The sequence below is a fragment of the Hipposideros armiger genome, unplaced genomic scaffold (genome assembly GCF_001890085.2).
Source record: "Hipposideros armiger isolate ML-2016 unplaced genomic scaffold, ASM189008v1 scaffold_922, whole genome shotgun sequence".
NCBI classification, from domain to species: domain Eukaryota; kingdom Metazoa; phylum Chordata; class Mammalia; order Chiroptera; family Hipposideridae; genus Hipposideros; species Hipposideros armiger.
The window spans coordinates 343021-365023 of NW_017732272.1; the positions used below are offsets into that span (position 1 = coordinate 343021).

General features: G+C 36.3%; 2 protein-coding genes across 2 annotated transcripts in view; one reads left to right on the top strand and one right to left on the bottom strand.

The window, feature by feature from the left end:
* CLEC9A (C-type lectin domain containing 9A) lies at window positions 1–12491 on the top strand. Its single transcript, XM_019630563.1, is given in 6 exon segments — window positions 1–1522; window positions 4331–4409; window positions 4411–4480; window positions 5876–5906; window positions 5909–5996; window positions 6996–12491. Coding segments are annotated over 6 exon segments (513 nt in total). The 5' UTR covers window positions 1–1431; the 3' UTR covers window positions 7150–12491.
* Window positions 6804–22003, bottom strand: part of CLEC1A (C-type lectin domain family 1 member A) — a 23734-nt gene continuing 8534 nt past the window's right edge. Inside the window, exons 2-6 of the mRNA XM_019630562.1 lie at window positions 20335–20433; window positions 18758–18934; window positions 14628–14779; window positions 13797–13915; window positions 6804–12775 (exon numbers count right to left, since the gene is read on the bottom strand). Coding sequence (XP_019486107.1) covers window positions 12625–12775; window positions 13797–13915; window positions 14628–14779; window positions 18758–18934; window positions 20335–20433 — 698 coding nt within the window. The 3' untranslated portion in view covers window positions 6804–12624. The remainder of the gene's footprint in view (window positions 12776–13796; window positions 13916–14627; window positions 14780–18757; window positions 18935–20334; window positions 20434–22003) is intronic.

Below are 22003 nucleotides of genomic sequence, written 5' to 3' on the forward strand. Positions count from 1 at the left end.
CATTATCTGGACAAACATGGCCTCTGGCTTCCAGTTAATTCAACTATAGGGGAGCATTAGCAGCTATCGGAGGGTGAAAGGAGGGACTGGTCAAGGTGTTTATTCCTCTGCTATTCCCTGTTCAAGGCAAAGTTTCTGTCAGACAGGACACAAAGTTTCGATGAACACCCTCCCCCTAATTCTTCAGGTCTAAGGGTAATAATAAGGGCTTCCCAATGCATATTTTTGCCACCCTTTTTTGCTTCCCTTAATCCTTCTCAATATTTTATAAAATAACATCTTCCTTAAATGCCCTTAGATACCCTTGAGTGCCATTTGTTTTTTTCTATTACAAGGATCAATGATTGATCCAGTGAGACACTGAAACAAAAAAAGGACATTGCAGATTATGGGGTTTACAGACTGTAAATTATTGAGACATGATCTTTGGCTGTAAGGAAAAATGGCCAATGATAATTAAAGTATCAAATTTGTCAATACCAGTGCAATAGTCACAGGATGTGACAGAAATGGCCATTTGTCTGCTAAATAATTCATGCTTTCTTTCTAGAGTGTAGTTGTCATAGAATGTTTGCTAGCCAGGCAAAAGCTATTATACATTTATCCAGCCCAACGTTTAGATCCAAACATGGGCATTACATTAGTGGATGTGGATGGGATACATGCTACTTCTATGTTATGGCTGTTAAGCAGCAGGGGTGGATTTGCCACCTTCTCTTTTCCTTTCCAATGGCTTGAAGTAGAGGACTACAATGTTTCACAAGACAGAAGGAGCCCAGGAATCATTTGGAGGACCCACTGACTAGGAATTGCTGAAGCTAAAATGTTATGTGAACAAGAAATATAATTGTATTGTGTTAAATGACTGATATTTTGAGGTTTACTTGTCACAGCAACTGCATTAGACTAATAAAGTGCGTATATTTATTTTAGGGATACTATCCCTTCCTAGCTCTTTTGTTTAATGATACACAGTGTTCTACAACTCCTTCCACCCTGGTTTGCCTAAACTGAGCTATCCTCCTATCTTTGCTACCTAGGTCATCCCCATGCTTCATGATCTACACCAAATATAAGTGCAGTCTTTTCACTTCCATACTTTTCATCTTAATAATAATCTGATATGTTCACTTTCAACATTTGCTACCTTTTAAAAACCAGAGCAATTCACATGTTCTATTATCGGCCATTTTGAGTTCAGTTCCTTTCTCATTTCCTCCTTTGACAAGTTGTACTTTGGCCTAAACTTCATAAACTTCTACTTTCTGGATGAAGATGCATTTATTCTATTCCTTAAACTTAAACATATTTTCCCATTGGTGGGAAAAGTAACCAATTTCAGTTCTTACACCAATCTGCTCCTGACTGCAAGAGGAGTTGTTTGCCTCAGCTTCTTGTGGGGACTGTGTTACCTATCAAAACATTGCAGACATGCAGGAGGAAGAAGTGTACACCTCCCTTGAGTGGGATACTCCACTACCAAACGCTTACCAGAAACATCTGTCTCCCACCAAATATTCAGGTAACCAGGTCTAATTATTTACTTCAGTACTTTGTAGTTTATGTTTTGTTTCCTGTTACCTAATGAACCCAGGTGATTTTTCTAATGAGGTAACCCACTTAAAAGTACAATAATGTGTATGATACACTAACATTAAAAAGTGAAAAGAAGTGTAAGAGGATAAGTAAAGGTGAAAAGAAAAAGAGCAATGGATTTAACAAATATGTGGTACTATCTCTATCTCTCCTTTTTCGCTCATTGGAAAAGACAAAGAATTGCTGGATTTGGAAAATAAGTGAAAGAAATCATATTTTTTATTGTTTTATTTCTGCATAAAATACTCTGCAAATTATCTGATAAACATTAAGAAATAAAGAGAAACTGAAAAACTGGCAAAATCTAATAAGCCTGGAGCTGTCTGCTGTAGTAATCAGTTCTGTCTTTATTATTTAATATTTGTATTAGTTTCCCATTGTTGATATCACAAATTACCACAGACTTAGGGGTTGAATACAACACAAATTTGTTATCTTACAGGTCTAGAGATCAGCAGTCCAAAATGGGTCCTACTGGACTGAGACCAAGGTTGGCAGGGCTGCATTCTCTCTAGAGGGTCTAGGAAAAAATCCATTCCCTTGTTTTTCCCAGTTTCTAGAGCTGCATTTCTTATTTTCCATGGCTCATGGCTCATTCCTCCATCTTCAAAGCCAGCAGCATAATGTCTGCTTCCATCATCGTATCACATTGTATCTTTTTGATCTACCTCTCACAAGGGTACAAATAAAACAGGATAACCTCCCCATACCAAGATCATTGACTTAATTACATCTTTAAAGTGTTTTTTTGTTTTTGTTTTTATTTTTCCACATAAGGTAACATTTATAAGTTCCAGAGATTGGGACATGTGCATCTTGTGCAAGGACATTATTCAGTTTATCTTACAAAGATAAATTTTATCTTTTTTTTCTCTGATTGGTGTTGGGAAGATAACAAATCACACATTCTTCATTTTTCCTTCTGAGATAATTGCAAAATTACCTGGGAAAATGTTCTTCATCCAAAATTATATGTTTAAAAGGAAATATCTGAACCAATCATGTTCAAGTGATATTGAAAAGAGATGAGAATGCAATACAGTATTTTTACTTTCAAAAATTCAAGCTTGCTACCTGGTTTGCTATAATATTTAAAACATGTTTTAAAAGAATATATATTACTAGTTAGTAAGGTTGTGCATTATATAAGGATAAGAGAAATATGATATTAAATCTGTTCAATTTGACATTTTTGTAAATCCAATGTATTCCAAGTTATAACTTGCATTTCAAAGGGTTTGAGTTCTTTTTTTTTCCCTGTTACTGTTACAAGGCCTCGACCATTCTCTAGCTGAAATGCCTAAGGTGAATTTCTTCTTTTACTCATTCTAGTCTTATCTTGGTCCATCCCTTTCACCTACTAGATAACTCTTCAAGCAAAAATTTCATTTTGGAAATTAGAGTATTTACCATAAAAATTATAATAATGCAGGATTCAGATCTTTAAAACAATTCTATAGTTATTTCAGTTTTATCTTTTACATTCCTTGCAAGCATTTAAAATCTAAAACAGCAGATTTTTACCTGTCATATAGTTTGTAAAGTATTCTATGGTTACTTAATTAGCATTTAATAACACTTACACATATAATATAGAGAATTAACTTCTCCCTAGTGGATCCCGTTTAAGTAATCTCCAATGAGAGAGGTAAAAAAAACTACCATAGCTCCTTCTGATTGAAATTCAATCCAGTAAAGGTTTAAAGAATCACTGTGTGCCCAACAACATTTTTATATTTAACAAGCTATTGCAAGCATAAGTTAGGCTCACCTCCGAGCCATCAACCTTGAGTCAATGACAGTATTCATTTTGGAGACTTTTGAATCCAGCATGTTCCCCAACCCTTCAACTGCCATTGTCAACACTAATTATGCTATAACTTTAACAGTGTTCAGGATGGATTCCAAACAAAAGATATTGAAGAGCCTTAAATAATCCAACATCTGGGCCATGGAGATTGTTAATGAACTACTTGTGACTCTCTCTAGAAACTTGAGTTGTGGAAGCTGTAGCATCTTTCCCTCTACAAAACTGTGCCAGAAACACTTCGTCGAATTCTTGCTCTTTGGTACCCCTTTTATACATTTGAGCATCCTTCTTTTGTGAATACATTCTACCTTAAGACAATATTCTATAAGACCGATTAAACCTTATGGCTAATTTCTTAGTTATAGCAAGGTCCTAAGATAAGCATACTGGCCACTTATGTATTTCTTCAGGTATCCTCATCCACAGTATTTTCAAATTACCCCTTAATGTGCATTGTTTGTTCTATTATATATGAAAAACATACATGTTTAACTCTCAGAACTTAAACATCAACTTGAGTCTTATTACTTAACTTGCTTAATGGTCCAGTACATTTCCAACTAGACTGGGCCACTAAGATGAACAGATATGAAACAACAAGCAAACAAATGAAGACTGTAAATGATGTAAACTTAAAGATTTATAAAAATAGCATAATCTGCTCAATTATTATAGAAGAGGAATAATTTGAAAACTATATTTCCCAATTAATTTTACTTTAAAATAATTCTTAGAGACCTACTGCAGTTTGAAATGATCATATACATCTTACTATAGTCAGCCTCAGAGAAACTGAAATTGGTAAGTACTGCAGAATATGAACCATTTGGTCAGAGTGATCAGCTTCACTGGGGGTTCTTTTGAGGAGATGTGTTTCTAATATTTTTACAATAATTTTACTAAAGTAAAATGTTTTTCTCAAAGCTCATAACTGCAGCCCTTGTCCACACGACTGGATTCAGAATGGAGAAAGTTGTTACCATGTCTTTCAAAATTGGAAAGTTTGCCAACAGTACAGAGGATTGCTTGAAGGAGGGTTCTAATCTTCTACAAATAGGCAGCAAAGAAGAAATGGTAAACACTATTTTTTTTTTTTTAGCTGAGCCATCCTGCTACCTGTTGGCAGCTCAGCAGCTGCTCAGCTCGGGCTCGGACTTGAACCGCTGTTGCTCAGAGCTCAAACTCTTGAGTGAGCTCTTAACCAACTGAGCCACTCGGCCGGCCCAGTAAACACTATTTTATGGCTTCATATCACCATGTTGCCCATTAAAAGGAAGGACTGAATGTAATAAGATAGAATTTCTTAATATTTTATAACAGTAGCATACTTGTTGTAATGAAGGCTTAAAAGAGATAAAGTAAGAATTAGTATAGTTTATTGACCTTTTATTTAGAGAAACAAAACACAGGATGGTTATCCAAAAATAAGAATATTTTAGTTCTCTGGCTTTTGTTAATCAAAAAGGGGAGGGGGCAAGGGAATACCACTTTGTGACTTGCTAATATACTCCAAGGTATACATACATTATAACTGTATTCATGTTTTAAATTTATTATTTTCAATGCTATAGGGATGTATAATAATCTATAACAATTTGGTAATTATCAAGGAAAAACAGAAGTATAAAAAGTGAGGTGATGTCATGAAATGGAGAGGTCTGTGAAAATAAGCATTTGCTAAACATTAAACCTAGTTTACTAACATTTTAACAAGCAAACAATAAGATGTTTCTCCAAAATCATTCTACCCATAAATACGCGTGAAGTAGAAAGATACACATTTCTGAGCTTATTAAAAATGTATGCCTATTATATTCAGTAATTAGTTGAAGTTCATTTTCACAAGAATAATGGGAGAGCAATTTGTTAAGGATATGCAATAGAACAAGGCAACTTGAACTAACATTACAATTATGGGTTTAACACTATTTATTCTGTGCAAATTTGGTAACAAAAGATAGTAATGTTTCTTCTAACAAACTATGCTTACAGTTAAGTTGCTTCTGGAATCTTCTAAACTATTTTTCATATTGACGTATACTGGGAAAAATGACCTATGTGGTCTGTGATGTGAAGACTATTTTTACTTCTGATAAAGAGGCTTCAGTATAACACTCTTTTTTTGACATATACTGTCTGCCAAACTCTAAATCTGTCAAAACTATTTTAATACCGGATGCTTATTTTTCCCATAGTCCATAACACTACATTGATCATATGACAATAGAAAAAAAAATCTATAAAATGTATTTCTTCTTTTAAATACCTCCCTCCCCTCCCCAACACTCTCTCTCTCTCTCTCTCTCTCTCTCTCTCTCTCTCTCTCTCTCTCTCTCTCTCTCTCTCTCCAGCTTTCAGTTTCCCATTAGTTTTTTTCTAGGAAAAATGGCACATTTTATATTTCGTGGTAGTTTGTTGTTGTTGCTTATTTCCCCTCTCAGTTCATCATCCCAGTCTTGTTTCTTATAGGACTTGATCACCAGCAGCCTGAAGAAGATCAAAGTGGTCATGAACATTGGGTGGGACTATCTCAGGATGGACTCACCTCACTGTGGCTTTGGCAAGGTGGCTTCTCTCCTTGCCCTGACCTGTAAGTGTCTAAGGGAAAAGTGACAAAGTTACAAGAAAAAATAGAAACATGAGGGAATTCAAATGTTCATTTTATTTTATATGTTAGATTTCCCCCAGGAGACATGACCAGCATTACAATTTCACAGGCTTCTGATTGGAATCAAAGCTGAGGTCATTTAAGAGTAGCCTCCTGGCTTCTAAATCTTCCTCCTTCCCATCCCATTGGCATTACTCTTTAGAACATTCATATCAAAGTCTGAGAGTCTGAATGAACAATATTATTTAATTACCCAGTATATTTCCTTTGTATAATTTAATGACTAGAGAGTGCTAAGGGAAAAGGAGTATAGTAATTATTAAACAATTTCCATATTAAGATTTTCAGATAGGACTAGGGAGATTGGTGAACAGAATCAGGTGCCTTAGTATTTTGAGAATTAAGCTCAAAAAAGAGATTCTAATTTGAAGCCAGTCTTAGTGTTTCTTTCTTTTCTTTTTTTAAATATGTGGCTTGTTAAAATTATATTAACTTTTTTTATATTAAAGTTTATTGGGGTGACAATGGTTAGTAAAGTTAAATAGGTTTCAGGTGTACAATTCTGTAATACATCATCTATATATTACATGTGTGTTCACCACCCAGAGTCAGCTCTCCTTCCATCACCATATATTTGTCCCCATTTACCCTCATCTACCACCCCCCTACCCCTTACCCTCTGGTAACCACTAAACTATTGTCTGTGTCTATGAGATTTTGTTTCTTTGTTTGCTTGTCTTGCTCCTTTGTTGTTTTCAGTTTTATATCCTACATATCAGTGAAATCATATAGTTTTCGACAACATTTTTATTGAGAGAAAACAGCTGTTATTTGAAGAAGGAGTACAAAACTACTACAGGAGGGTACCATATTAAAACAAAATAAAACAAACACAAAGCTATGTGCCCCTCATTAGTTACCCACAAGGACGTCACCATAAGCCCCATACTTAACCTCAGATATACTGACTTGCCTCTCCAGGTTGCCAACACAGAGACCCAAATCAACTCACCAGTGCTGTGGATATCTCAAAGACAAGTTTCTTTTTTTCTCTAACTGCACCAGTTGGAAGTACTTTATCTGTGAGAAGTATGTGTTAAGATTCTCTACCTGTAAGAAATTGTGCTCAAAGTGACCTATTGTAATAGTGTTTGGAACAGGTTGTTGGAAAACCTGCCACAAAATGCCAAACAGCAAATGCAGAAATAACCCAAGGTGTGTGTGAGAGAACTCGCAACTTGGGATTCAAACCTTATGTTTGCATTTACACTGGGTAATGTTCTTCAATATTTGCCAGATGTTCATGTTAATTTGGCATTGTTCAAATTGCCAAGAATAAAATTGACTCAAGAGTTATAGAGGACAAAATCCTGTAGGTTGAGAACAAATGGAAGAAAAATCATTCCCATATGTCATTTTTAATTTTTCACTATGTTTTTTTTAAGTCTAGAGAGACTATAAAAACTCCACACAGAAATCTATAAATCACTGGGGAGATGATGCAGTTGATATTTTCTTAAATAAATAAGGCCTTAAACTCACTGTCTGCCAGATTTTTCTACACATTTGCAGGCTCCCGGGCATTATGCCATCAGACTAGTGGGATGGGAGGACGAAGATATGGATTTTCAAATTGGAAGGAAAACAGGCTGCTTTCTGCTGTCTGTAAGACAGTAACCTTTTCAGTACTGCATAATTCTACCAGAGAGATGAAACACCATAACTCCACATAAGTGGAAGGAATAGTCTGGCTGCTAATACCGACATGTCTCCAGGGAGGACAGCTATAAGCTTCCTTCCCCACTCTTACGACCATCCCCACCACTCCCAAATCAAATGACTCACAACCTGGACTCTCAAGGTTAGTGCTTCAGCACTTCTAACTGCATCTATCTGTGCCTCAATTTTTTCATTGTAAAATAATAACAGGTCTGATTTCAAAATATCTTTGAGGCTTAAATCCTTAATATGTGTAAATTGCTGAGAATATACCTTGCATAGAGTATTATAGTGTATCAGTGTTTGCTATTCTTCTCTGGGATAAATCACCAATCATTAGGCATCAACCTTATATGTGTATTACAGACAAAAATGACCCCTTTTCCTGCTCATGTTATGGGAATAATAAGAAGATAAAGTTTATATGTAAAATGTCAGCAACTATCTAGATACAATATCTGTTTTAAAGTGAATGAATCTCCTCAAATAAATTTATAGACAACCTGTGTCCTAGGTTTTCAGGCTCCTTGAATGTGGATTAGCTCGTTCCCAAGAGACAATGGATATAAAAGTATCTTGTGATCTATAGGAAGCAAAAATTCACTAATTATTATTACATTACTCTTCTATACACTTACCATCCCTAGAAGAACTTACTACACTGTAGGTTCTCATCAAATATTTGCTAAATTCAATATAATCTTATTTAACCTTTCAGTTTTCTCAAAGATTAGCTGAGCTACACTAGAGTCTCATCTTTCTTTATACTAAAGACACCACTTAATTAAATAAAGTAAAATAAAACCTAATTTAGAAAAACAGTGAAAAATCACTTAAATGAATCTAGAAGTCTATCATAGTAAGTGACCTCTGAAGGATTTTGTGAGGTATTTTTGTCTGTTCGTTTCCTCTTGACCTGGAGTTAAAATGGTGGGGATTGCAATAACAGGGATTTCGATAAAAGGGGATTTTTCTCTAGTTTTCTGAGGAAAGTAGAAAAGGAGAAGAGCAAAACAGCATAAGTTGTCTCCTGTGTTTGGTTTTCACAGCTGGCAGCTGGCAGCTGGCAGCTGAATATAATAACCTGGAATGAAAGAGAAACAATGGCAAATTTTAACAGTAAAGACTGTTTGTCTTCAAGGCTCTCCAAAGTATTGTCATGGAGCTATGTTTAGAGAAAGGATAGGAAGCATTTAATAACTCTTTTTAGAAAAAGTACAAGGAAGCAAAAGGCAAACATCCTTCAGCTGATGTCACCCCACCATTATGTGATGCTGTGTTTACAAGTCAGAATTTTATCTCCAGTGCAGCTGGCATAAGCACCTACAAATTCCATCAGTGGCAATATTGCTTTCCACACAGATATTATGAGTAGAAAATTTTCTTCCTGTAAGTTGCTTTTGGCCCAGAATATCAAGGCCTTTTCAAGGCAGTGGGAAGAGGGACTGAGCCTTAGCACTGGGACAAACAGTTTTATATCCTAGTCCCTCCGGGAATCAATTGGGTATCTTGATTCATCTCATTGAGTTCCAAGTTAACTTTAAAAATATGAAAAGGAAACATACAACTGTGTCCTACATAACATAAAGGCGCTTTGTTATGTGCTCTGGTTAAAGTACATTAAGTGTGTAAAAAGAACATTAGAAGAGTGAGATTTATAGAATAATAGTATTATTAGATTCTAAAAATCTGTTCATACAGTGAACCTCCTTAAAAAGCTATGTACTCTTTAAACACATTATGCTGCTTTTTGTATTCTTCAAAAATGGCAATAATCCCTTTACAAAGTATTTGACTCCTAGATATGAAGGCCTACCCTGAGGCAACCTATTAGACTTTTCTACTTATTTCATGATCTGTTTATATCCCCGAAGTTAAAGCTCCCACTGCACTCCTCATACTTCCTGCTGTTACAGGGCTCATGACCTGTTTCCTGTTGATAAGTTTTAAGAACTGGTTCAATATCCTCAGGAAAAGAAATAGCTCATTGTGTACCCTGGGGAACTCAGATCTACCAAGAAAGGCCATGTTCCTCGTTTGACTTTTCCTGCAATTTCTTCAGAGGAACCTAAACACATGACAGCCCAGAAGAGAAAAGTTTTTCTCTTCCTGAAAAACTAACTCATGGATGCTGCCTTCTCTGATTCTCAATGGAAAGTTGTTCTCAGCAAGTCATATTTTCAAATTCATGTTATGATTATTTTCTATTCATTTTTTTTTCATTTGTGGAGAGAAGGTTGTGCCATATTCTTTCGCTGTTCTTTTGAAATAATTGCTCATATTGTTATCAGTGGGTCCTGCTATACAGATGAGGGGATTATTGAGGGCAAAGATGGAGGGAAAGAAGCTCAAGAATAGCCAAAAATGTTAAATAAATGCTATTTTTTTTCCTTCCTCACCATCTAAAGTAACATTTTCCCTTAGGTGGCAGATTTGAAGAAAGGATACTATTCAACACCCAGTCTCCAGGCAGCTAGACCTTTAAAGCAATGTCGTTTAAAGAGGCATTTGTCATCCAACCCTGAACTAGATGATAGTTATGTAGGATGCCAAGGGTCAAAATTTGTGTGCATTGTCTTCATTTTACAAGTTAGTCCGCAAAGTCATTTGACTTTCTCATATGAACCACATTTTCTTTCTGTAGTAGCAGTGCTTAAATAACACTTAATTGCTTGACAAAAAGCTTAATCCACATTTATAGGTATGTGCTTATTACATTAACTGTGTGCATTAAATATCTGCACCCACCCTAGAAAATATTTTATAATATCCGCAGCTCCTCATTGTTGGTATCTCTCTACAATTTGCTCATGAATACAGGTCTCCAAAGAAGGTTGTTTATGCTCATTTGTGCTCCCCTATTTTTAAAAATAATCACTAAATCCTCTCTCCCCTTTTAAACATATTTTAATATTCTTTAAATTTTGTATTACTATTTAGCCTATGAAACTAATTTCACATATACCTCACTTCAGCCAACAGTTACACTGTGAGAAAATTATAAATATTTCCACTTTATACTTAATGGAATAAGCTTCTGGAAGTGAAGTTATTTTTTTGCAATAATACATGAAAATAAAGGGTCTAAAACTCTCAATTTGTGATCACAATGAAGTTCTCTTTGCATAACACAATAAATCAACACAAAATTTGCTCAACATTGAAAAAATTTCCTAGCTAATCAACAAAAACGTCTTAAGGAAAAAATATACAACTAGTGATTGATAAGTCACACAGTCTTATGAAAATAAATACAAAAGTGTTCTCTTTATCATTTGTTTGCTAACTTAATGTCATGTCACATGAGATAGATGCTTACTGAAAATAAATATAAGAACCCAAGTTCTCACTGTTGAAAATAAAGATTTATAATAAATTATCCTTCCTACTGTTAACCCCCTCAAATTGATTTATCTATAAACTCACAAAGCCAGTGTTTGTGATGGCGTTATTGGCAACGACCCCTGTTACAGTTGTGCACATTGTCATCCTGAGAAAGGGACAGCTACACAAGATACCAGCTATGTATACAAACGTCAGTCACTCCCTTTCGTGACCTGAGTGGGTAACATGCCCTATTGCAATTTGAATTTACTCATCTTTAGCCATGTATTGATGACATAAAGAGTCAAAGGATTTCATTTTAGGAAACTATTAAAACCATCCTCTTAAGGAAAAAAATGCATCTCAAAGACTTCTTATTTTCTTAAAGTAATCAAATAATCAGTACTCTTTCTAGAGTCCCTACAACCTCTCAGTAAGGGACAAACCACCAAAATATTAACTGCTGTCATATTTTGAAGAGCATTTCCACACTGAATTTTTCCCCAAATCACAAGTCCATTCTAAAATCACATACAGTTCACATTATTTACATTTATTATTATTAAATATTTAGTACCTGCAAGGTATAAACATGGATTGAATGGAAGAAAATAGGAACTGAACCCAAACTATTCCAGATGCACATACACAGACTGACTTTTTCTAGTGTTCATTCTCTCTAAATGCAGCATCAGGAACAGTAATTCTGATATGGAATTGAGCTGAGAATATTTCTTTCCTAGAAGAAACACCTAAAGAAAGGAGACAATCATTGAATCTTAAATGGACAGTGGGAGGTATGTCTTTAAGAAGTTAAGATACTAATAAAGAGAATTAGTCCAGTGGGAAGCAGGCCATAGACATGGCAGATGGGACCTTTATTCAAAGATTGAGAAGGAAAAAAACACATATATGAACTAAAGAAAACAAAAAGAATAAGTTGTGTATTTGGTAGCACAGTATAAGGACTGATTGGTAATTTCTCATGGACTATTTGACTGTTGGAGCAAAGAGTGTTACATACACTTATTTCTTTGCTTTAAGTTTCTCACTTCTCCAAATTTTAAGGTGGACATGAAAACAGGGAGATGATATGAGATGCTGAGAGGGAAGAACACTAGAAAGTTATCTCAAAGTCAAGAAGATGGATTACAACTATATGGGTTTCTGGGGACACTTGGTGATACATAAATAAGACTTCTCTGCGACTAATAAATATGTGCATGAAGTCAAGTTCAGAAGTGCTGGTGATCCTGAGCAGGAAATATGAAAATCCTTCTTGTGCCAGCCAGAGGGATTGCCTTTCCTGGTTTTTCTTTTTCTTTTTCTTTTTTTTGCTTTTGTGTTTTCTACTTCCCAATGTCTCAGTATCCCTTGCATTGACATTACTTGGCTCAATCTTTTTGTTCAATTGTTGTATAAACATGGATCAAATTAAGAAAATAGGAACTGAAATCAAACTATTACAAGTGCAACTTTTGTTCTGATCTTCAGCTTCTCTGAAGGGAGCTTGAAGTCGGAGTTGTGGCTGGAGAGTCAATTACCTCCATGTAACAGTTCAAAGGAGCTAGTGGAGTCTGTCTATCTTGACTGTGGCTGCTGTTTTCTCACACGCACACCGCCTCAACTCTTTGCAGTCCTTTGAGAAAGCCTTTCCATTGAGGATGGTCACACAGTCCCTGTTTCTTAGGCTGGTGACATCTATAATTATTTCAAATCTTAAAAGAGAAAACAAAAAGTTAATTTAATCATAGTTTGTTTCTAAAATGAAATATTAAGTACCCAAGAAAGTATATAGGAAGTATTCATAGCTGGATGAAATTATACAATAGATGCCCAGAATGAGTTTGCTGGAAAGATGGGGTCACCAAGTCCTTTTTTTTTTCATCCCCTCAATTTCCACGGTCATTTTTAGAAGCATCAGGTCACCCAAAACAACAAAAACTGTTTATAACTAATATTACGTTATACATTATAACCCAAACTTAACATATAATTTTACTGCCATCTGAAAAATTATCTACCTTCAGTTTACTTAAAAATTATCTGCTCAGTTTACTTAACTATGAAATAAAAATGGTTACATGGAATATGTTCTATTTCCTGGGAGAAGAAAGGTGTCTGTTTAAATAAGGCTTTCAATTACATATTACATTTACCTATTTCAAAGGATATTATGAACTCTCCTATCTGAATACTCACATAAGTAATACTAATTTTTGATAATATTATTATGTCATCAGTAAATCTATTCTCAGAGAGTGCATTTTTAAAGATGTGCTCTCCATTTCAATGCACATCTGAGAAAGCCAAGAAATCATAGATCTTATACTATCTCTGGGAATTGACAAGTTGTGAAGTTTTGTGACTTTAGGCAAGTCACCATTACAACCTGGGCTTCAGTTTTATTCATTCATAAAAGATTTCTCCATTCCCCTCCCTCCCTTCCTCTCCCTTCCCCTCCCCTCTCCTTCTTTAGGGAATCCCAGGCACTTTTAATGTTCCAAGAAACTTCAGGCTCTAAAACAAAAATTTCTAAAAGCAACCAGACGAAGCACTTTCTCTATTATTTTACTGATGCTGTGTATCTGTCTCCCTCTCCACTGTATACACCATTCAAGAGCAAGAGCTACAAAGCAGATGTTCCATTAAAACTTACTGAACCAAATTGTTGAACTCTGTCACTCAATACTATGTCTCTATTAAATGCCTTTGCAACAAAATACTCTGAAGGCTTACAGTTCAGAGGCATAAGGGGCTCCATCCAACCACAGCCAGGCCTTGCCACTGCCATTGCGGGATAGCCCTGTCCAGTATGAGTAGAAAAACTCAGTGTAGCTCTGAGGCATGGCAAACTCCTGTGAAAGACGCAGAAGAAAACCTTTAGCTTCAGAAATATTATTATATGTAAAGACATACAGAGAGATGTGGAGGGCCAGCCAACACTTTTCACATGAGACTTGCATGAGTCCTGTGTCACATAGATGACAGTACCCTTGAGAGGAAAGCGTTTGTGCTATCAGTGACTGTGCCCAAGTCAAAGAATTTATTTTGTTTTAATAAGCCTGGAATTTATACTGATAATCTGGAAACCAAGAATCACATCACCCAAGGTTTATAAATGATCCATTATTTTCAAGTCACAGGGTAAATACTAGGATTGATATAAAAAAAATACAGGAGACAGATTTACAAAAAGATGTAGAGTGATTCTGGGAAATGGAAGAATATGGGAAGAAAAGTGCAGGAATGGGAAAATAACCTTTATAAATACATGAGAAAGGGACTGACCAGGTTGGAGGAAAAGAAATGAATATGCTTTGATGCAAAAAGAGGTAAAATAAGAATTTGGAAGGACAATTTATGTCTCAGACAAGGAAGGGAAGAAAGAAAACATCTTCGTGTGTGTGCGTGCGTGTGTGTGTGTGTGTGTGTGTGTGTGTGTGTGTGTCTGAGTGCAAAAAATGGGAGAGTCTGTGGACCTTGCCTCCTTAGACTCTTCTTATATAAAATTTTTAAAGACCTGTTTTTGGGAATACCTCGAACACTGACAAAAACTCAGCACCTTACCAGCACTTCTTGTGTGTTTATCTTCAACATGGTTGAGTGCTCAGCAATGCAGAAATGTTCACAGCCTTGCCAACTCCTGCTCTCTTTATAGAACTGGTAGCATTTGTCCCCATGCCACTTCCATTTTTCTGGGCAAGGGCTACATCTGTGCTCTTGGAAAGAAACCGATTTTCATAAGTTATTTTTTACCCAGGTTTGCTGTTTTTCCACTTTTGAAATTATACAGTATTTGATGACCCAAGAAAGAACGGATTCCCTTTCTCTTAGAAATGATATTTCATTGCCCAGGCAATAACTATAAATGTTTACCTAACACCCACTGTGTGCTTTGAATTGTAATTGGTACTGAGCATACAGAGGAAATTAAAACAGACACTACCTGCTTTCATGGATATGGAATGTAGCAATGAATGATTGGAACATTCTTGCCCTTTTCCCTGTGCAGCTCAGCATACAGAGAGCATATTCAATTTCATAAAGAACTGTCCCCATGTTCAGAAACTCAATATGTATTGTACTTAAGAAACATTTGAAGTTCTATAATTTTCTTCCTCAAAAATCCTCTTCTATAAGAGAAAAATGATTTTTTTAAATGCAATACATACCAATAGGATATGACCCCTGCTCATTCTAAAGACAAGTAAATACGATTTTAGAAAAAATTACATGAATACTAAAGCCAAGCATGAATTAGGATGGTAAATCTCCATGTATCAGAAATTAAGAAGGGCATCAAAGTTAGAGAAGTAAGAGCATAGGTCAAGGGTGAGATGAACTACGTGAGTAGTGGCTGTAAATAATATAGGAACTAGGCCCTGAGAGCCATGGTTTTAACACCTATATGGGAACATGGGCTTGGGCCTTTGAGCATTGGGGCCTGTAACCAACACCCTTGTGGGTAAATGGTGGGATAGGAGCTCAATAATTCCATAAACATGTCCTTATTTTAAAAATCCAGTGTCAAAATACTGACATGTTAAACTGAATGGTCACACACAAATGGATATTATATTATTGTTTGTAGTTTTCTGTATAATTGAAATATTTCATGAGCTAAAGCAAAGTTTTAAATAAATAATTTAGGAGATTTCTTTGCAAGCCAGTTTGTACTTCTGTCCCAGACCTTATTTCTTATATACCATACTGCCTATTCATATCTCCATTTTGATATCTAAATTCTATTTCAAATTCAACATGCCCAAAACGCATTCCTGGTTTCTAACCTTCCCCCTAGAACCACAGAATTCTTCCCCATATCACTTGATCTCATCATTATGATTCTAGTTGCTTTGTCCAAAAACTCTGGAGATAGCTGTGACTCCTGCATTTCTCTCACACTCCATTTTATTCCATCATGCATTCATCTCCACTGATAACATCCTAGTTTGAGACGCCATCATCTCTCCTGGATTACTGCAATAGCCATCTGTTATGCAATTTTTCTGTTTCTATCCTTCCCTATTCCAGTCTATTTGCAACATATTTGCAGGGATAGCCTTTAACAATTCATGTCAGGCCCATATTTCCTCCACTCAAGATCTTGTCAAGAATCCTCACTTTGCTTAAAATAGACGCTAAATCCCTTACAATGTCCCCTAATGCCATAAATACTCCCTCACTCTGCTCCAGGAACACAGGGTCCTTATTATTCCTTGAATATGCAGATATATTCACATTTTAGGGCTCTTACACTTCTTTTTCCCCCATGAGGGTATTCTACCTCCATATATATACATGGCTAAGGCCCTCAACTCTTCAAATCTTTGCTTCTATATCATCATCTTAATTAGGAATTTATGGTATCCCTATTTAAATTAGCAACCCACCATCTGTGAACCTCTAATCCCCCTTACCTTGTCTACTTTATTTCCTATATGATTAATTACCTTCTTACGTATGATGTTTAGGTTGACCAACCATTCTTGTATGCCTGGAATCCAGGGTTTCCCAGAACTCAGGACTTGCAGTTCTAAAACTGGAAAAGTTTTGCACAAACTTGGACAAGCTGGTCATCTTATTTTATGTTTTTAAGTCCATTTATTACTACCACCCCAACAGTGTAAGAGGTTCGTGAAGAAAGAACTCTTCGTGTTTTGTATTGTATGTATCATGAAGAAAGAACTCTTCGTGTTTTGTATTGTATGTATTGTGAAGAAAGAACTCTTCGTGTTTTGTATTGTATGTATCAGTAAGTGCTCAATAAATACTAATTGAGTGGATGGATAATGAGAAAGAGGAAAGTAAGAAATCGAGGGGAGGGGCCGGCCGAGTGGCGCGATGGTTAAGAACTCGCTTGGGATGCCAGAGGGCCCCGGTTCGGATCCCACATATGAGGGCCAGTGACACTGCCCTCCACAGCTAAGATGCTGAACAACAGCTCAACCTGGAGCTGGGCTGCCATGAGTCGCCGGCGACGGCGTGGGCTGCAGTTCCTGTGGCAGTGGATTGCCATGGGCTACCCTGTGTGGCCAGCAGCCAGCGTGAGCGGCCAGCAGCCGCAGTGAGCGGCCGTCCAGAAGCCGGCGACTGATCTGCCTCGCCAGAGAAGAGCGCAATGATGGTGCCAACTTGGGCCAGTGAAGCAACGTCCTCCACAGCTAGACTGAAGAACAAAACAACAGCAACTTGTCTGTTCCCCTTCCTCCAATTCCCCACCGCTGTTCCCATCCCCCCAATTCCCCAATAAAAAATCTTAAAAAAAAAAAAAAGAAATCGAGGGGAACAAAATAAAACTAACATCAAACCAAAATTATATGAGCATTTTCATGAGAATAAAGAACATCATTAATACATTTGCATGTATTGTAGATTTTACTTCTAAACTAAATATAGTTTATTTGTATAACTTTTTTATTTGTTTTTATACAACTTGATGTAAATGCCAGAGACCATTCATGTCACAGAAACTTGGGTTACCTTTTGATGATGTGGCATCCAACAAATAAAATAATATACCCTGGGCTATCAGAAACATGAGAAGAAGAAGGGGGGGGGAATACATGACATGGTAGATGTGTTAATTATCTTGATCTTGATAATCACTGTATAATGTATGTGTATATCAAAACATTGCATTGTACCCTTTAATATATACCATTATATTTATCAATTATTTCTCAATAAAATTAAAAAAGAAAAAAGACAAGAAAGAAAATTGTGACCAGTGAGATCATTAATCATGTGGGAAAGAATCACTTAGGGAAGTGAAAGTGAGCCTATTGATATTATTTACTGGGTAACTAGGCAATCAGGCTGTTGTGTTAGTGTGGGACAGGGTGCATTACTGGAAGATGGAGAGGCTGCATCCTAATGTAGAGCCCTTGAAAGAAAAATAAAAAGTGGAGACTTGGAAATATATGTTGCTTCCTACGCATGCCTGAGGAGGAGAACAGAAGGGAAGGCTGACTTGAATAGAGTTGGACACGATGAAACACAAGAGGATAGGAAATAAAAAGACACAGGAATGAGGTGATGCTTCTAGTCTTGTTCAGCAGTGTTTATCAGAGCTTGCTTCATCTGCCATTGGCATTGTCATCACAGGCGGTTCTCATTAAAAATGTAGATTTTCAGTACCCAGACAAATCATACTGAATTAAAATAACTGCAATTTAATTCAGATTATCAGTATTTTTAACCTGCATGATTCTTAAGATTATCAGTATTTTTAACCTGCATGATTCTTAAAATTTGAGAGCTATAGCGATAAGTTCATTAAGTTCTTAATGGGAAAGGATTTGTAAAGGCATTATCAAATGCATACTACTGTTAGGCCTCCATGTGCCAAGGTAAATTGAGGAATAGCCCTGTATGTTATTTACTTGTAGTGCTATTTTGGTTATTTGAAGTTAATTGTTTTTATTGTTTAAAATGTCTGAATTTGAAGAATTCTTTCATGTATGGTAACACAGATGTATCTGAACTAAATGATCTCAATAACTGGAGATGCTCGGGATGCCCAAAGTCTGTATGAAGTTTACCAGCCACTAGTTAAATAGTCCAACCTGGTCAATTAACACAGTGGTTCCCAGGTACATTGACGGCAAGGTCAGGTCCGTGCTGACAGGTATCCTGAGGGCAGAGCGGACATGAGGGGATGGGGGGGGGGAGGGTCGCGATCAGGACTCACTTACCTCCAGTTTTGTTATAGAGCTCACGGCAGAGTTTTTCAGCCACACGCTGCAGGGTTTCGACAAGCTTCTTGTTCTGAGCTTCGAGAGATTGCAGCTGTCGGGAGAGATTTCCCAATCTTTCTTCCTTTTCAGAAATACTGTCTTGCTGACTATTGGAGAGCTGGTAGTACTGAAAAACTAACCCAAGTTACTAAGTCAGAATGGAGAGCTTTTGTCTTCATTTCTATTTCTATTTTCGACACATGGTGAACATGGTGAACACAAAACAGTATATGGTTTATGATCTCAGGCCCTGAGATCTCACATCACCTATATTCAAGTTTGGGCTGTAGTTCACAATAAATTGTATTACCATAGGAAAATTAACTTCTCTAAGTCTGTGTTTTTTTAATCTGAAATGTGGAATGATAATAATAATTTCTGATTTCAGGAATAAATTCCTTAGCCGTACTTACTGCTCAATAAACATTTTTGTGTATATTCTCAAACCATTACTCAACATGAAACCACAACTCCATTTATTCTTTGATCATTATATTGAGTATTGACCATGTACCATACCTTATCTCATTCAGTCATTAAAATAGTTATGTTATCATTTCTATATTTTTATAGATTTGCAATTGAGCTCAATGAGAACAAGTAACTTCTTTAATATTATTTGGCTGGAAAAATTCAACATTTAGGTTTAAACTCTAGGTTAGGTTTCAAAATCTAAGTAGAGAAATGTTTCATGAATCATGAAAGCTGCTTCATATCCCTAAAGAGAACAGTGTTTTCAAAACAATAGTTTTATCAAAGTAAAGTAAAGTTTGGGGAGGTCCGGATAGAAACACTAAGAAATACAATTTTTTTTAATTTGAAAATTGTGAACAAAAGTTTTAAAATTTCCTATAAAAAACAAATTTTTGATATTAAAATCTTCTTTTCTATGTAACTTTTAACCTTGAACCACCTTCTTCAACTGTTTAGGAAACTGCTGTAGGGTGTAGATCTGATGATGCAAATTTACCCACTTCCTTTTTTACATTTTTCAACTTGTCCTTACTAGTTTGAAGTTTAAATACTTTCACGCATGCATTTTTCCTTGTTTGAGTTTCACAAGTTTATGCAAAATAATTTTATAACTTTTTGAAAAATATATTAGATTTATTAAGGACCTGATCTGTTCTTACATTTTGCAGATGGGATATAAATAAAATCTCTTCCCTCTGCATCAAGCCCACTGAGCCAGTCATACTAAAAGCAAAAAACCATCCCCTGTACTCTTTTGTGGAATGGAAGAGGGCTGAAGCATGCATTCATTAAAAACTGTTGATTTTAAATATTGGCATATAAACAAACAGATGAAAATCTTCTTCTCTCCAACAGAACATAAGAGTCTAGCTGGCAAGTGATTACTGTATTTTAATGCTTCTTCCACTACTCATCACATACATTGGTACTTTAGAAAAAGACACAATGAATTATCCACAGGCTCCAGAATTACAGTTAAAAAAAAAATCCATAACAAGTATTTCTCATCCTGGACAAACCTTGGAACCAGGATCCTCCCCCATGTCAGAGCGCAGACTTACACACAAGCCCCAGCGCTGCCAGGCCAATCAGCAGCACCAGGCACAAAGTCAGCAGGGTCAGGGCCACTGGACGCCAAGCTAAAGAGGGAGGCTGGTGCTCTGCAGGAACAAAAGAAGAGGCAGGGTTTCGCCCTTTCTTCCTCTTGGATCTGTCTCAGCAGCAAGCGAGAGGAGTCGATTCTGGGAAAGAACATATTCTGCAGGACAACAGTAATCAGGGGCTAGATAACATTCCTTCTGTCCTCAGAAACTGTCAGCAGGCCCCGTGCCAAGCCTCACTCAGCAGGACTGGATTCTTTCACCAGCCCCACCCATTTCCACCCCCCACACCCACCCAGTCCTACTTTGCACCGAATCAGGTTATGCATTGCCATTCATTATCTTTATATGGTTGTTTGTATAACCTTATTTTTGACAAAATTCGAGTTATGAAAGACTCTCATGAAAATGCCTTAAGAGAAAAACAAGTTTTCACATCATCAGAGAAGAGACGAAATTAAATTTCGTTACTTTTGCAAAACGCCACCCCACTCCAAAGTCCCATATATGCTTCCTCTACCAAGCAAATTGCATATCAGTAATGAGAAATGATTATTTTGCGGTTTCTTTTTGGGGTTTCTATGTTGAAAGTCCCTCTTTTGTAAGGATTTTGTTTCTTCATTCATTTAATTTATATTTCTTCAAAAATAGATTATAGAGAAATACCATCATCAATTTCTCAAGGATGGACCTAATCTATCTCAATCTTGAGCCAATTAAAAAGCTGTAAGCAGCATCCCACAAGTTTGCCTTGTGGTAATTTTAGGGGTCTGCTTAGTGGAAAGTAAACCCAGCACCTAGTGGGGTCAGCTATCAATCTGAGTGACCTGAGATATCTGACAAGGAAGACCCCCCAATCAGGTGCTGGTAGCACCTAACACTGTGATTAAAATAAAACAAAGGGAGAGAAACTCTCAAACAAACTGATCTCTTCATGACCTGTGTGTTTTACTTCCCTGGGCATTCAAGTCAGGTTCCAAAACAGAAACATCAAAGAAACATAAATTCATTTCCTCTTTAGAAAAGCCCTCTATATAATGTATTCTAGGTACAGAGGCTTATGCTAAATATTATTTCCAAATAGGAAATGATAGGTGGTAAATATAGTATAAAAATAGGAAATCTTGTTACTATTCTTTGGAACTTACAGTCTAGCAGGGAAAATAAGTAAAAATCACAGAGCAGACATTGATATATTTTAAAATGTGAATCTTATTTTCCCTTAATGACCATATCTTTCATAAAAACGTCCAATGGCTTGAATTACAATTAGAATAAAATCCAAATTGCTTTTCGTAAAGACTCAGATTGTTCTTTTTAAAAAATGGAAAATTGATTACGGTGCTTCCTGAATTAAACACTTCCAATAGCTTTATTGCACTTAGAATAAAATTCTACAAGAGCGTTTTTCACGTAGATCCTATTTTATCCTTTTCTGCACTATGCCCTCATTCAAATGCCCTCCTCACAGTGGCTTGTTTATCCTTGAAACAAACAAGCTTGTCCCTAGTACCTTTGTGTTAGCCCTGCCTCTACCCCTGTGTTAGGTAATCCTCAGATGGGTTATTGGTAGGTGACTTCCTGTTACTCAGGTTTAAGGCACATCCCTGGGAGAGGCCCATGTGTCCAT